The sequence below is a fragment of the Lolium rigidum genome, chromosome 2 (genome assembly GCF_022539505.1).
Source record: "Lolium rigidum isolate FL_2022 chromosome 2, APGP_CSIRO_Lrig_0.1, whole genome shotgun sequence".
Taxonomy (NCBI): Eukaryota; Viridiplantae; Streptophyta; class Magnoliopsida; order Poales; family Poaceae; genus Lolium; species Lolium rigidum.
The window spans coordinates 54,383,437-54,399,857 of record NC_061509.1 but is presented as its reverse complement, the minus strand read 5'-3'; the positions used below and the strand labels follow the sequence as shown (position 1 = coordinate 54,399,857).

Below are 16,421 nucleotides of genomic sequence, written 5' to 3'. Positions count from 1 at the left end.
TGATGCTTGGGATTCCGGCTTACGTCGGCAGCCTCGCGGTCCGAGTCTCCGCCCTCGTCCTCATTGCACCTACCGTGGCAAGGTTGGCCACACTTCCTCCACCTCGCCGGACGCGGGATCCCAGCTTACGTCGCCAGCTCCGGGATCGTCGCCAGGCCGGCTCTTCGGGATCTTCTCGCGGTTGCACTCTCGATCGGGACATTCTCGTGGGTCTTCGTGGTCCGCTCGCTACTCCGCACTCTTCCTCGCCGGCGCCGCCGGTTCCGTGACCGGCTCTTCCGGCACCGCGCGACCACCACTTTCTACACAGTCAGTACGTCCCCGTGGTATCCGGATTCGGAGCTTCCTTTCATATGACCTCCGAGTCTTCTATCTTGTCTCGCTCTTCGGTCTCTTATTTCTCCTGTCCGTGTTGTCACGGCCGATGGTACCTCTATTCCCGTTTCTAGTACAGGCACCCTTTCTACTCCCTCTTTCTCTGTCCCCGATGTTTCTCATGTTCCTCGCCTTCGATGAACCTTTTCTCTGCTAGCCAGCTCACCGATTCTGGTTGTCGCGTCATTCTTGACGCCGAGTCTTGTGCGGTTCGGGATCGTCGCACACGTGCCCCGGGTTGGAGCCGGCCCTCGTAGCCGTCGGTCTCCGGGGCTTTGGGAGTTAGACCGGCTTCGTGTTCCTTCCGCTGCCACTTCATCTCGCAGTTCTCCTCCGGTTGTTGCCTCTGTCACCGGCTCTTTTCAGCGAGTGGCATCATCGGCTTGGTCATCTTTGTGACTCTCGCCTATCGTCTTTGGTTCATCGTGGCCTTCGGGGTCCGTCTCTCGGAGATGGGTCGTTACACTCGTCGTGGTTGTAGGTTAGGCAAACAGATTCAGCCTTCCCTATCCTACTAGTGTGTCTGTCTCTCGCCGACCGTTCGATTTAGTCCATTCGGATGTTTGGGGTCCGGCTCCCTTCGCTTCGAAAGGGGGCCATCGATACTATATCTTATTCATTGATGATTTTTCACGCGTACACCCGGGTGTTTTTCATGCACTCTCGCAGTGAGGTGCTCTCTATTTATCGGCGTTTTGCGGCCATGGTCCGCACTCGCATTCCTCACACATTCGCGTGTTCCGTGCTGATTCTCGCTGGTGAGTATATCTCCCAGCGACCTTCGTGGTGTCCTTGCCGAGGAGGGCACCCTCGCTCGGCTTTCTTGTCCCGGCGCGCATGCTCAACATGGCGTCGCCGAGCATAAGCATCGTCATCTTCTTGAGACCACCCGTGCTATGATGATTGCTTCTTCTCTTCCGCCACATTTCTGGGCTGAGGCTGTTGCTACGTCGGCCCACCTCATTAACATTCAGCCTTCCGCCGCTCTACAGGGTGGCATTCCTCTCGAGCGTCTCTCCGGTGGTTCTCCGGACTACTCGACTCTCCGTTCATTTGGTTGCGTCCGCTATGTCCTTCCGCCTCCTCGTGAACGCACCAAACTAACCGCTCAGTCCGTTGAGTGTGTTTTTCTCGGATACGCGTGATGAGCATAAGGGCTATCGCTGTTGGGACCCCGTTGGTCGTCGGATGCGCATCTCTCGTGACGTCACGTTTGATGAGACGCGTCCCTTCTATCCTCGCCCCACCTCAGGTACTTACCCGGTGGATGATATCTCTTTTCTTCTTTTTCCGGATGCACCCCCTGTTGTCCCTTCTCCTCCCCCTCCTACTTCTGATGCGCCCCCTTCGGCGACATCCTCTCGTCCGTCTAGTCCACCTAGTACTCCTCGTTCTCCGGCTTCGGATCCTTCCGATGCTGTCCCTTCTTCCTCTTCTTCTGATGAGTTGTCCTCCGCTGATGATCTTCCCCTTCCCGGCCTGTCCGTCGGCCGTCGTGCCCCGGCTCGTTACTCTCCTAGTCGGCATGGTCTCTCCGTCGTTTCCGAGCCGACTTCTTATCGGGATGCCGAGCGTCATCCCGAATGGCAGCCTTGCCATGGCCGAGGAGATCGCCGCGCTTGAGCGCACCGGCACTTGGGATCTTGTTTCTCCCCTTCCGGTGTTCGTCCTATCACGTGTAAGTGGGTCTATAAAATTAAGACTCGCTCCGATGGATCTCTTGAGCGCTATAAAGCACGTCTTGTGGCTCGTGGTTTTCAGCGGGAGCACGGCCGTGACTATGATGAGACTTTTGCCCCCGTGGCTCATATGACTACCGTGCGTACCCTTCTTGCCGTTGTTTCGTTCGCCGCCGGTCCGTCTCCCAGCCTTGATGTTCGAATGCTTTTCTTAATGGCGAGTTGAGTGAGGAGGTTTACATGCAGCCTCCTCCCGGGTATTCCGTTCCCGATGGGATGGTTTGTCGTCTCCGACGTTCTCTCTATGGTCTCAAACAGGCCCCTCGTGCCCGGTTTGAGCGCTTCGCCTCGTGGTGACTCGCCGCTGGTTTCTCTCCTAGTCTTCATGATCCCGCACTTTTCGTTCACACTTCTCCTCGTGGACGTACTCTTCTTCTTCTCTATGTTGATGATATGATCATTACCGGTGATGATCCCGAGTATATTGCCTTTGTCAAGGCTCGTCTTCGCGATCAGCTTCTTATGACCGATCTTGGTCCTCTTCGCTATTTTCTTGGCATTGAGGTTTCCTCCACTTCGATGGCTTTTCTATCTCTCGAGAAAAGTACATTCAGGATCTTCTTGTTCGTGCCGCTCTTGGGGATGAGCGCACGGTCGATACTCCTATGGAGCTTAATGTTAAGCTTCGTCCTACCGATGGTGATCCTCTTCCCGATCCCACTCGTTATCGCCATCTTGTTGGGAGTCTTGTTTATCTTGCTCGTCACTCGTCCCGATATTTCTTATCCTGTTCATATTCTCGAGTCGGTTGTCTCAGCTCCTACCACTGTTCACTATAGTCATCTCCTTCGTGTTCTTCGTTATCTTCGTGGCACGATCACTCGTCGCCTTTTCTTTCCCCGTTCCAGCTCTCTCCAGCCTCCGAGTGCTATTCTGGATGCTACGTGGGCGAGTGATCCTATGCGATCGTCGTTCGCTTTCGCTTACTCGTGTGTTTCTTGGTGGTTCGCTTGTTGCTTGGAAGACGAAGAAACAGGTCGCAGCTTCTCGTTCGAGTGTTGAGGCCGAGTTGCGGGCTATGGCTTTGTTGATTGCCGAGGTGACTTGGTTACGGTGGTTGCTTGCAGATTTTGGGGTCTCTGTTACGACACCCACTCCGCTTTTGTCCGACAAGACAGGTGCTATCGTATTGCACGTGATCCGGTCAAGCATGAGCTGACCAAGCATATCGGTGTTGATGCTTTTTACACACGTGCACAGAGTGCAGGATGATGTTGTTGCGGTTCATTATGTGCCTTCGATTTGCAGTTGGCGGATTTCTTTACGAAGGCAATGTGACTCGAGCGCAGCATGATTTCTTACTCTCCAAACTCAGTGTTGTGGATCCACCATGAGTTTGAGGGGGGGTGTTAGATGTATATATTTGTCTATTGTAGTTTCCCCATATGTTATGGGGCTTTCTGCATATATGCACCTGTACATGTACTATATATTGTGGCCTTTGGCCCCCTGATAATACAACAAGCATATTGCTCTAACAAGCAGGACACCAAGAGCTACACTAGACCCAAATGACAAGATCTCAAGCTACCATGGTGAACTATACATATATCAAAGAGTAATTACATTCCACGATAACGATCGATCCAATACGAACCGATCGACCACGCAAGTTTGTGGTGGGGCGTGTGGTCGCCGAGAATCAGCGGCTACAGTGCATGCAGATGCAGGCCATCATGCCTGCCGGAGCGAGTCAGACAGGGAGACAGACAGGCAAGCGCGCGTGGGCGTGCCAAACAGTCGTCGTACCCGTGAACCTCCACCTGCGTGAGGGGCCTCTACCATATGACCCATTTGAGCCATAGATTAGTGCTCTTTTAATCGGCTGCCGGGGCATGGATCTGGGCATCTGGCTTGCATCTTTGTCTCTTTGTCCTGCCTGTTTGATGAGTTGATCTCGTTTTGTTTTCATCGTGTCAGGGTTTTACAGTGCCTGCGCCATTCTTTCCAGTTTGGGAATTGGGGTTTGATTCCCTGGTAGCTCCCCACACCATTGTTTGCTTCCTTCCACCGATGTCCATCCCAGACGGATCCAGCATCTCACATCACATGCGGCACAAATCTTACCGTGTTAAACGTCGTAGAAACTCTTCCCTGTCTATCTGGGCCTTCAGTGGGTCACATGTATTGATGGGATCGGGATACTGGTCCATGATCCAACAGAGCGAGGCCAAAGCATATTCTCTGCAACACTTTCAAAACTGATCTATTGGAAAACTGTAAACGGCAACCACCGTTGCTGTTTGGGACAGACCCAACATCACAGTACAAGCAGGGCATGAAGCAATGTTTTCTTATTTTTATTGATATACCAGCATCATCAATCAGCAGGTGATGATGATCGCATAATCACAGCAGCGGCGCATATCATGTATTTTTACAGTGTAAAGTTGCATTGGGGCGCAAACAAAAGCTTCACTTGAGATGGGAATTTTAGTTCAGCTTCAGACACCCAGTCTGCAAATGGTAGACAGTTGACAGGACCAGCAGCTAAGGGGGGCTCATGTCGGATTGGCCAACATCTGGACCATTTCCCAGGCCATCGATCACGAGGAAGCAGTTGCAAGGCTCTCCATTGCGTCTTCCTCGAGGTGGATCAGCTTGCCACTGATCTTCCTGGTACAGTTGTCAATTATTCATGATGTGAATGTTAATTCTGTGGTATCTGGTGAAAGCGTTTGCAGGAAGGGAAAAAATGCAGGGTACGTACCTTTCATGCTTCGGTTTCTCATCGGATAAAACTTTCATCAGCCTTTCCTCAAACGGTGTGGCATGCCAATTCACTTTCTGGTCCTAATAACAGCAAAGTTCGTACTAGAGTAAGCGACACATATAACTATGGTCGAGGGAAATATTTAGAAAGAAAATATACCTCCTTATACTTGGTGGTTGTGTTTGGAATCCCATTCCCATCCCACACCGGCTTCGGCAACATGGGAGTAGGATTGTCATCGTTCCAGTTCAGCCCAGAAGCCACAAAGATCGGCACCTCCGTGATATCGCCGATCCTCCCGAAGCCCGGCAGCTTTCCGAAGTCGCCACCAATTCCACTATGGCTCTCACTACCTTCTGCAGATGAAGTCTTGAGCCAAGAGGACAGACTAGCCACGCCATGCTTCTCGTTGTATGAACTACTAATTTTCACGAGCTCTCCAATGCCACCATCCAGAATCTGTTGGCTGCCATTCTGGTTGTGTTCCTCTGGTGATGTCACCTCTTCAGCTTGCCCTTTACTTTTGGCATGGAATGAAAACAGTGCAGATTCTGGTAGCTCCGTGTCTGGGCTCACCGAGCTTGGTAAAGCTTGCTGAGGTTTCTCAGTAGAATCTTCACACAAGTACCTTCTTTTCGGAGGATGGGATGCAATCATAGGTGAAGACTCGTCTCTCAGTTCCATCCATTCTAGTTTGTTCTCGATAGGTCTCAGAACAGGGTAGATGAACTGTTTGCCTGTCCTCCCACGCTTTCCAGTCTTAACATTCTGCTGGTATGCTGTAAACATTGTTCCAGGAGTCTGAATGTCACCTCTGAGAACCAAAGGAGTAGGGAAAGGCGAGTCGCTAGAATCAAGGTTCTGGTTGGTGATGTTCCGGCATGAAGACTTATCCTGTAACAATGATGCAGACTCTGATTCAACCCCGCTAACATCATCAGCACCTTCATCAGTGTTCTGGTCATGACTCAATTCACCATGCCCATCACAGTTGAACCTATAATAGAAGAGACGAAGGGTTATGTTTTTTGACGAGTTAACCAAAGTAATGGCAGTAGTTTACAGGTTAGGAACATTCACGAAGATAGAGGCTCTTACCCTTCAGGTGAGTTATCTTTATATTCAACCCCACTAACATCATCAGCACCTTCATCAGTGTTCTGGTCATGACTCACTGCACCATGCCCATCACAATTGAACCTATATGAAGAGACAAAGAGTTAACTTTGTGGCTAGTAATGACTAACGACACTATCTTATACAATCGCAACATTCACGAAGATAAGGGTTAGGTCTTTACTCTTCATATATATAATCTTTATCTTCAGATACCTCCGTTATCCCTTTAATATCCTGTGCATTATTGGGTGTGGCATCGCACTGTGTTGTCAAACAACAATGTCAGGCAGCGAATTGCACGAAAAGAAGATCACAAAACACAATCGTTACCTCTTTACTATCATCTGCTTTGGGTTGATTTGATACTTTCAGAATTTCTGGAGGGGTTTCTGATATTGCGCCACATGATTTCAGATAATTTGCCTGGTTATAGTAGAATTCCATGAAAAATCATCTCAAAGCAATTTGAACAGATATGGAATTTGTTAATGTAGAGTACTAAGTTTCATAAGATAAAACAGACTTGCAAAGGCGAAGTGTAACATTGACTATGCAGTGCAGGCATAAACCTAGAAACACCCAGCAAATGAGTACTACAGAACTTTTCCAAGGAAATCAGTTGGAACAGAGCATGTCTGCTAAAACAGACTTGCAAAGGCAAAGTGTAACATTGACTAGGCAGGGCAGGCATAAACCCAGAAACACCCAACAAATGACAAGGCAATGCAGGCATAAACCTAGAAACACCCAACAAATGAGTATTACAGAACTTTTCCAAGGTAATCAGTTGAAAAAGTGTATGTCGAAAGCTCACAGCGAGTAAGACATAGCCTATATCTGAGGATTAGAATCCTGCCTGATCATCGTACTATTATGAACTACTCATATCATACGTACAAAAAAAATTTACAAAGTAATGCACTGGACACCATACCCTGTATTAGAATTTAGCAAAGTCAGAAAATTCAAAAGGTGTTAAGAACTAGAAGTTTGTGATTTAATCTTGACAGTGCACATAGGCTTTAGCAAATAGAAAAACGCATCTGCAAAATTTTCAGTGTGCTTGTGGCGGTATTTTTTTTATGACACATCCAGTGAACATGGTCTAAACAACGGGTTGTAGGGTTTAAACTATAAGTTGCATGTTTTTTCAGACAATTATTGCATGTGTCTCCAGAAGCCAAAAAGTAAAACAGTATTTAAAGGCAGATAGTTTTTTGTTGTTGTTGCCATGTCATACTTTATACTACATTCTACTGAACAGAAAATAGTTCTCACAGAACAATGCAGAGTACAGGCGTTGGCACACATGGCAAAATAAAATCCAGTGAACATGGAATATTGAATATTCGGGGGTCAAAACGTTAGTTAAAACTTAAAATGCACCAACATAAAATTGTCATATACTCATATACCCCCCATAACCAAAGAAAAGATGAAAGGAGAAAAATACAAACTGTGGACATAACATTGAGCTGCAAACTTTACATTCTGCTACATGGTTCCCCTTGGCAATTACAGAACTCCCTTCTAACTACAAAGTTCATCTAGACATAACCCATAATAAGTTAATAACACGAGACAGAGAATAATCCATCTAGGCTACAACACCTACGGACTATCGATGAAGACCACATCAACAGTGTAGATGTGACAAATAGAGCAGTTCAAATTATATGCATCAACTAATTCAATTTTCAGTCAATCACCAGATGCGTGTCCACAGGCTAAAAAGTTCAGAAGTATTGAAAATACAGATTTTTTTATTTTTGTTGCCGGGGCTGCATGCATTATACATTGTACTAAACAGTAATATTCCCACTGATCAATCTAGAGCATAAGCCTTGGCACACAGGACAAAATGAACATCCAGTTAAATCCACAGATCAATGCAGAGTACAGGCGTTGGCACACGTTGCAAAATTAAATCCAGCGAACATGGAATATTCAGGGGTCAAAACGTTATTTAAACTTAAAATGCACAAACAGACAATTTTCATATACTCATATACCCCCATAACCAAAGAAAAGATGAAAGGAGAAAAATGTAAACTTTGGACATAACATTGAGCTGCAAACTTTACATTCTGCTACATGGTTCCCCTTGGCAAATTACAGAACTCCCTTTTAACTACAAAGTTCATGTAGACATAACCCATAATAACACGAGATAGAGAATAGTCCATCTGCGTTTTTGAACGGGGACGGCCCTCTGTCACCGACCTGATGCGTGACATCCAGAATGAAGCTAAGCTGTGGGCACACGCAGGCGCCCACTGGCCTTGGCGTGGTGTTGCCAACAACCTGGGATGTACACTAGGCTTTTTGGTTAGAATCTGTAATCTACCTCCTAGGAGGCTTGTAAACTATTTCCCTCTTATCTTTTCAATGAAATGAAACGCAAAGAGTCCTTTGCATTTTCTCGAAAAAAAAGAATAATCCATCTAGACTACAACACCTATAGACTATCGATGATGACTACATCAGCAGTGTAGATGTGACAAATAGAGCAGTTCAAATTATATGCATCAACCAATTCAATTGTAACTACTCCCTGCCGACAATATGGTCTACACAGAGACAAAGGGCTGGGGTGTTTACACTATAAGCAGTATTCTTTTCAGTCAATCACCAGATGCGTCTCCACAAGCTAAAAAGTTCAGAAGTATTGAAAATACAGATTGTTTTATTTTGTTGCCGGGGCTGCATGCATTATACATTCTACTAAACCGTAATATTCCCACCGGTCAATCTAGAGCATAAGCCTTGGCACACAGGACAAAATGAACATCCAGTTGACATGGTATATTGAGGAGTTGAACTTTTGGATTTAAAACTTAAACTACACAAAGAGCCCATTTCTGCATAAAACCCCCACTGCCAAAGAAAAGCATGACAGTAGAAGATATAGCTTGTCCACATAGTACTGCTAGGGCCGCACACTTCACATTATTAGACTAAATAGGTCAGCTTGGCAACCGCAGAAGACATGACAACCAATAATACAAGATCGGGAACAATCCATCTAGGCTACAACACCCACATTCTGATCAGTCCACGAAGACCGCCACATGGACAGTATATGCAGACGTGACAAACGGAACAGCACAAAATTAATCTACGCATCAACTAATTCAATACGGTCCGAATGCCGACGGAGCTGCACACAGTAACAACAAGCAAGGAAACAGAGTAACGCCTTGCAGGTACCTCTCGCCTGAGTTCGTCGTCGAGGACTCCGCCGTTCCCCAAATCCTCCTTCAGTTTTCCGCCCGCTTCAAGTTCTGAAACAACAAGCCATGCCGCAAACCAAAACCAAGAAATCAGTCCACGAGCACATCGAATCCGGTTGGATCGGCCGGGGAAAAACAAAATTCAGAACCCACTTGGTGCGTCGTGGTCGCGGTCGTCCAGGAAGGCGTCCCCGAGCCTGCTCTCGCGCACGAGCGGGTCCTGGACCAGCGGGAACAGATCATGGCCGTGCGGATCGAGAACGAGGGGTTTAAACTTACTCGCAGGGGTGTAGGCGTACCTGGAGGCCGTCGCCGGACGCGCTGCCGGGGCGGCCGCGGAAGCAGGAGAGGAAGCAGCCCATGGCGGCGAGGAATCCTACCGGGAGCGCGCGCTCGGTGCCGGCCGACTCCGCCTCCGCCGCCGCGGTTTGAGGGTTTGGGGAGTGGTCCGGGATCCCGGGGAGAGATTGGTGGAAGTGGAAAGGGTTGAAGAGGGGGAGAAGAGGCGGATGGGGGCAGTGAGATTTGAAATGGAAATTTGAAACGGAGGGCGAGGAGCACGGACGCGATGACTTCGCCTGGTACGTCAAAAGATTTTCATGGGCCTGAGGTTAAAAATCACTAAATCAGGCCAGCCAGTAGAGATATATATTAACGGAACATTGTGGAAAACCTATTTCCCAGGGTGGGCCTATTCACCGCTTTATATATTAACGGAACATTGTGGAAAACTAAGCTGGGCCAGGCCCATTTATAATGTCGATCTTTTCTCCTTCTGTTTCATTCGTGACCGAAACTTTAAGTTGCGCATTTGCTTCGGTTTTCAAAATTTGCATAAATTCAAAATCGAAAAAAAATCAAAATCTATACAAATTATAAACCAAAAAAATTCAAAATCGAACGATTTTTAAAAACGAACAATTTTCAAAATAGAACAAATTTAAAAAGAAAACAAAATTTGAATATGAAAAGTTCCAAATTAAAAATGTTCAGAATAAACATTGTTCAAATTTCACTAAAGATCAAACCTGAAAATGTTCAAACTCAAAAAAATTTCAAAATAAAAAGTGTTCAAATTCTAAAAAAGTTCAAAATTTAAAAATGTTCAAATTCTAAAAAAGTTTAGAAAAAATCATTCGGAAAAACCAGAAATGAGAGGAAAGAAACCAGCAAAACCAGATAAAAATCAAAACAAACAAAGAAAACTGAAGAAGAAAAACAAAAGAAGACGCTGCCCTTGCTAATGGGCCGGCCCAGATCTATCCCGCTCTGAGCGGAGCACCCGCTCGCTCCCGCATTAAGCGGGGAATAGGGATCACCTATTTCCCACCAGCTGCGTGCGTTAATAGCTTACGCAAGCGTGTGATCGCTTTTCGGGCAAGCCCATTAACAGGAGAGTGGATTTCTACGGTTTTGCAAACTTTCAGTTCTTTACTTTTTCTTCGGCAGTTTCTCTGGTTTTTTATTTTTCTGATTTTTCTTTCAATTTTAAAATAAATAAATTCGAGAAAATTTCAAATTTGAGCAAATTTCAAAGTTAAGCAAATTTTAAATTTTGGAAAATTTCAAATCTAAGCAAATTCTGAATGCGCAAATTTTGAATCTAAGAAATTTCAAATATTAGCAAATTTAAAAAAATGAAATTATTAAATTTTGAATTTTTTTATTTTGAACATTTACAAAGCTGCACATAATTTTGTTCAAATTAAAAAATAATACTATTTTTTGGGATTTGAAATTTGCTCAAATTCAGAATTTGTTCAGGTTTATTTTCTATTTAAATTCAAATTTGAAAAATGGTTGGGAAAACGTTGAGACTAGGATTCGAGCTTGGATAACCGCTAGTGCAACAAGTGGGCTAAAGATTGGATGATGTGCAAAGAGAAAAGGAATGATAATTCTTTCTAACCGAACAAGCAACTAATGGGCCGACCCGGGCGTGATTGCCTTCAGGCGATGCGCCGCTCGCAAGCGCTGATGGGCGTGGTATAGGGGTTCCCAAACATTGTTGGGGCCAATTCTATACACCGACTAAGTCAGTGCTTACCAAGCACCGCAAACCCTGGTCGGGTATTGGGCCTAGGCCATTTTTGTTTTTTCTTCATTTTTTGTTTTTGTTATTTTCTTTCTTTTCGTTTGTTTTTTGTTTTATTTTTTTCCCTTTTTGTTCAAATTGTAATACATTCAAAATTTAAAAAGGTTTAAATTTTAAAAAACCAGAATTAAAAAATGTTCATAAATATTTTTGTTTTTTACAAAAAAAATCAAATTTTGAAAATATCAAATTTTAGAACTTTTTCAGATTTTGGAAGAAGTTTATTTTCTGGAAAAAAAAAGTTTAGATTAAAATTTTGAAACTTTTAAAAACGTAAATAAAAATAAACAATAGAAAAAAGGGCAGCAATGGGTCGGCCCAATACCGAACCTAGGGTGTGCGGCAACTGGTAATAGCCAACCGAGTCGGTGTATATCACCTTGTACGCTACAATTTAATGGCTATTGTTTTGTGCAATTCAGCTACGGAGGTACCGTTAGAAACCCATTGTGGTTTATTTACATTTGTGTGTCACAAAAATGGAGAGGTTACTCTCCTCCCCACCCACAAGGTTTGATCCTTCCTCCAATGCTCTGAGCTAGATGAGTTCTTATTGCAATTTTGTGTTCTCGGGACAAAGGTACAACCAGTTCTGGCTCTCAAATAACCAATTTACTAATCCAGGTCGTGCTAGCTTTTGCAGTTTTAGTACAGAGAATGAAAATGGCTTTGAAAGGATTTAGCCTCAGTTCTTAGCAACAAGGCCTACAATCAAATGCTTCTTACTCGATGTTCTCTGGTCTTCGTATTATTTCACCAAATGATTTATGTAATTGTTCGATAAATGGTTACTCTATTCACGCAATAAGGTGATGATGCTTGTTATTCATATCGTATAACATTATATTGTTTGCATCCCTCTCATTGGGATTCCTAGAAACCTCCACCTGTAGAGATGTACATGTATTGTGAGGAGGTTGTTAGTGGCAGTGATCATGATTGTTCTCATGTGTGGCTAATCCGTTCGATGAAGGAGAAAAATGTGGGGAAGTAGCGCTCTCTATCAAGCATGATGAAGAATATATGTTGTTAATATCTTTACGATCTTTAGCATTCTATTTTTTATTTTGTAGAAGCATAGAATGATTATATTGTAGCTTGAAATGTATGAAGCGCGCAAACTATGTTGCTGGTTAGAGTAAACAAGACCATAGAGATATTACAATGCTCATTTTATTGTCCTGCAATTCGCTTCTACCTTTTTCTTGCTTGCCATTTGTATGGGAAGACATCCTTTAATTATTGTGAACGTAATGTTCCATGTTTGGGAGAGAGATCCTCAGATTTGTGTTCTTGTGATTTTATATCCCCAATAATCTGATGCATCCTTGTGGAAATGATGGTGCGTTTTTTGTGACTGCTGCACTATGTGTTTTTTCTGACTTAAGTAGTGATGTGTTGCTTATCTTTGATTTGCAAATAAAATTTCTTCTCCTTTGGCTCCGGTGTACAAGCCCTAATTTCTTCATGTTTTTATTTGGTTATGGAAACAAATTAAATGCCAATTCAGAATTATTTTCCCAATTGTTTCGTCCCTGGAATTTGTTCATGAAAGAGCTTGCATGCCTGATGTTTTTTTTCTCATTGTCTACCGAGGTGTGTGTTCAAGATGCTAGCGTTGCTAGTCTATAATGCTCATGATGGCGTGTGATGATCCTATACTGTAATGCTCGCGCCTAATTTTATTGCACTCAGATAAAATTAGAAAGGAACTTGTTCATGTTTTGTTGAAAGTTGCACATTCCAGTTGGATAGAATGTTGACACGATTTTAACATTCCCTTTAGAAGGCATTTGACTAGAGCTTCTAAATCAATGGAATAACATAAAGATATCAATTGTCAAAGACAGTTAACCTGGAACTTGATGTGGTGAGATGGAGTTTGATTGATAACAAATATTTTTCAATTTTGTCAGTTTACAAGTTGCTTGAAAATAATGTTACTGGTGCTAATAATAGATGGATTTGGAAATCAAAGTTACCTTTGAAAATAAATATTTTCCTGTGGCACTTATACTATGATGCTATTTTGACTAGAGACAACTTAAAGAAAGGAAAATAGACTGGTTCCCTTTGTTGCTTCTTTTGTAATGACACTGAGAATGCAAACTATTTATTTTTCTCTTGTGATGTTGCTAAGGTGGCTTGGGGTATTATTGGCTTGTGTGTGGGGGCTAATAATTGTCCTTCAAATGTTTGGCAATGTTTAGCTTGGCTATATGCTTATATGCCAGGGGACAAGAAGTTCTTTGCACTATTAACTGTTGTTGTTTTCTGGGCCACTTGGACCACCAGAAACAAGATAACTTTTAAGGGTTTTGTGCTCATGTCTCTTGTGTTAATGATCTTAACATTTGTTCATTTCTGAATTATTGGGCAGGTCTATACTCGGAGGAGGAAGTTGTGGCGCAAGTGACAATATGTCAAGCAACCAACACATGTTAGCTAAACATAACCTTACTTCCAATCCCATTTCAATATTTTTTTCATCAAGTAGGGATAACTTGTATAACATGTGAAACATGAGCCTGCAAGGTGCCAAGTACATAAGGCGGAGATCAATATATTTGCAATATAGAATAGAAAGCTGGCATATTGTTCGCAATTCTTATTTTCAATAAGACATCCCTTTGTCATGTCCATATTAAAACCTATGCCCTATAGCGAAGCGAATAAAACTGTTCTCATGCTAGAATGGAAATGTTTATGCAAGAATCTCCAAAAACAAAACCAATCACTAATTTGGTCATCAGGCGTAACACATATCCAATGTACCCAAGTATCAAAATTTGCTCTCATATGAAGTAGACTCTTACTCTAGAGAAATGTCACCAAGGAATAGTGAAACATTTTGCAGTTTGGATCAATCAGAAGAACCACTTATGCTAATCATGGTTTGAAAACTAATCTTCCGAATTCTCTTGAGCTTGTAATCTACGAAAACCGAATAAATATAAGAAATGCAGAAAACACACAAACTCACATATTTGTTATCTGATTGTATCATCACACCACTAATTGTAAAGTTGCAAAACAAACTTTAGAAAACTCTCTAGCTTCAGAAATCTACTTCAAAAATTGGAAATTAGATACGGCCAAATTTGTTACTCTCCGAACCAAATTGTTTATCAAAGATTGAATAAACCTAGAAAGATTTTAGATAATATTTTTGTTAGGATGATCTCCTCACGTACGAGCCCAACGGCTCATACTCGGACTCTTGACCTCGTCCGCGCCCTGATCGGGGGCGCCCAACCACATCTGGTTGGTGGGCCCCTGTCGCCTGTGCTATATATATACAATGGTGGGGGCGGTGTCACTGGTGACGAGGTTGACCGGCCTGCCACTCGCCCCACCAACACACTTACCGATCTAGGTTCAGCAGAGTGCCGACGGGAAGCTCCGCCGCCACCAATCCCTCACGGATCCACCGCCGTCACCACATCAACGTCGACGGGTTCGTCCTCCTCGAGGGAGAAGGTAAACATCACAGCTTTCACGGTAATCCCCATCCTACCCGGCTAAGATCTACCCTAATCGTTTTAGCAAAGTTAACATTGGTATCAAAGCCATGTAGTTTGTAGATCTTTGTTTTCGGGTAGATATTTGTGAACAGCAAATCCTAGATCTTTGTTCTCGGGTTGTAAAGATGAACTAGAAACCCTAACCCGTACCCAAGGAAAAAGGGTAAAGAAAGGCTCACCGGGCAGAGCCTCGGCCTCGCCGGCAAAGAACCTCCTTCAACCCACCGGCTGCTGCTGTTGTTGTTGAGCGGCCGCCGGCAAAGAAAACCGCGATCGCGCTCGTTCTCGTGCTCGTCGTCGACAAAGAAAGGGCACCGCCTCTACGTCGCTTGATGGCGGTGCACCCACCGCTCGGGTGGACGCACTTACCGGCAAGAGGCACAGGGGGGCGCCGCAGCACATCACTTCCGTCATGGCCGTCGGATTCCATCGGGTGGTGGTGGAAAAAAGAAAGAGCACAGATAGGGGCGGCAGAGTCTCGCGAGGAGGGACTCGTCCCTGGCCACCTGCCGCTGGCGCACGCGGGAGGAGAATCCTCTCCGCCGCTGCCACAGAGAGGGCAGTGCAGAGGCTCAGGGAGCCACCCGCCGCCGGCGAGCTGGGCGTAGCGCGAGGAGGCACCGTCGCCAGCCGCCAGAGAGGAGGCACGCGGGGCAGAGAAGGTGGCCAGGGGAATGGTCTAGGGTTAGGGTTTCTGGCCGTTTTGGGCCTTTTCATGCCGGCCGAAAGAGATGCTCGACCGTCGGATTCGATCCGACGGCCAGGAGCGTGCTGCGCTAGCTGGCAGCGTGGGCACCGTGTCTAGGCCGCGTTCGGGCCGCGTAGCAGGCCGCGTGCGTCCCGCTGGCCGCGCAGCGTGGGTGACGCAGGCTGGGTCGTGTAGCAGGCCTCTTTCACCGCGTGAGCACCACGCATGGGCGCAGTCTTGGCCGAGCAGGCCATGGGCCTGCGTAAAGTTTTAACAATTTTAATATTTTTTATTATTCCAGGGGCATTTTTAGGTCAGTTTTGGGCCAATTTTTGCATAGTTTTTTCCTAACAAATTGAACCAACGATATATTTGTTTTAGGAAATGAAAAGTAATAGTAATGCCTCTGAAAATTTAATAGTTTAAAGTCAAAGTTTTCGCTGCAAATAGTAAAAGATGCATATTGTCAATATTTTCTTCTGAGCAAATTGAACCAACGAGATATCTGTTTTAGGAAATAAAAAGTAACACAGAAGCTTCTGAAAGTTTTAGAATTTAATGAATTCAAAGTTTCCGCTGCAAATAGTAAGATGCATTTTAAATTTGAAAAATGCAAAAGTGATGACTAGAATTTAAAAGTTGATTAAAAGTGATTGTTGAAACAATTATGATTCTGTCATTTTATGACCAACTTCATTAATGACATGACCATGGTTTTGTTGTAATGATAAGATGTGCATTTATCTCTATTTCTACCCAACGATGATATAGTTTTATTTGCATTAACAGTTGTATGTTCTAATTTTAACCAACGTTGAATTATTGCATGCAATTCACTTCATTGTGGTTTAAATGAGGGTACTACTTGATGAGCTGCATCAAGGATGTTTCAACCCTCAGAGATGACAACTACACTGAATGTAGAAAGATGGTCG

The 16,421-nt window shown here is 44.4% G+C and overlaps 1 protein-coding gene across 1 annotated transcript; it reads right to left on the bottom strand.

The window, feature by feature from the left end:
- Nucleotides 1–4,660: 4,660 nt before the first annotated feature.
- Nucleotides 4,661–9,541, bottom strand: LOC124686482 (protein JASON-like). Its single transcript, XM_047220418.1, has 8 exons — nucleotides 9,479–9,541; nucleotides 9,333–9,399; nucleotides 9,157–9,230; nucleotides 6,277–6,369; nucleotides 6,128–6,207; nucleotides 4,987–5,824; nucleotides 4,825–4,907; nucleotides 4,661–4,730 (listed from the first exon to the last, which is right to left on the bottom strand). Exons 1-8 carry the CDS (start codon nucleotides 9,539–9,541, stop codon nucleotides 4,661–4,663), a joined length of 1,368 nt encoding a protein of 455 aa, XP_047076374.1.
- Between the last annotated feature and the right edge of the window lie 6,880 nt (nucleotides 9,542–16,421).

What these genes read in the sequence shown, in the direction of transcription:
- LOC124686482 (XM_047220418.1), bottom strand. Translation starts at nt 9,541, where the DNA reads ATGGGCTGCTTCCTCTCCTGCTTCCGCGGCCGCCCCGGCAGCGCGTCC. An exon ending in AAAGATTATATATATGAAGA is followed by an intron (nt 5,825 to 6,127) that starts GTAAAGACCTAA and finishes CTTCTATTATAG; the next exon opens with GTTCAACTGTGATGGGCATG. An exon ending in GAGAAACCGAAGCATGAAAG is followed by an intron (nt 4,731 to 4,824) that starts GTACGTACCCTG and finishes CAACTGTACCAG; the next exon opens with GAAGATCAGTGGCAAGCTGA.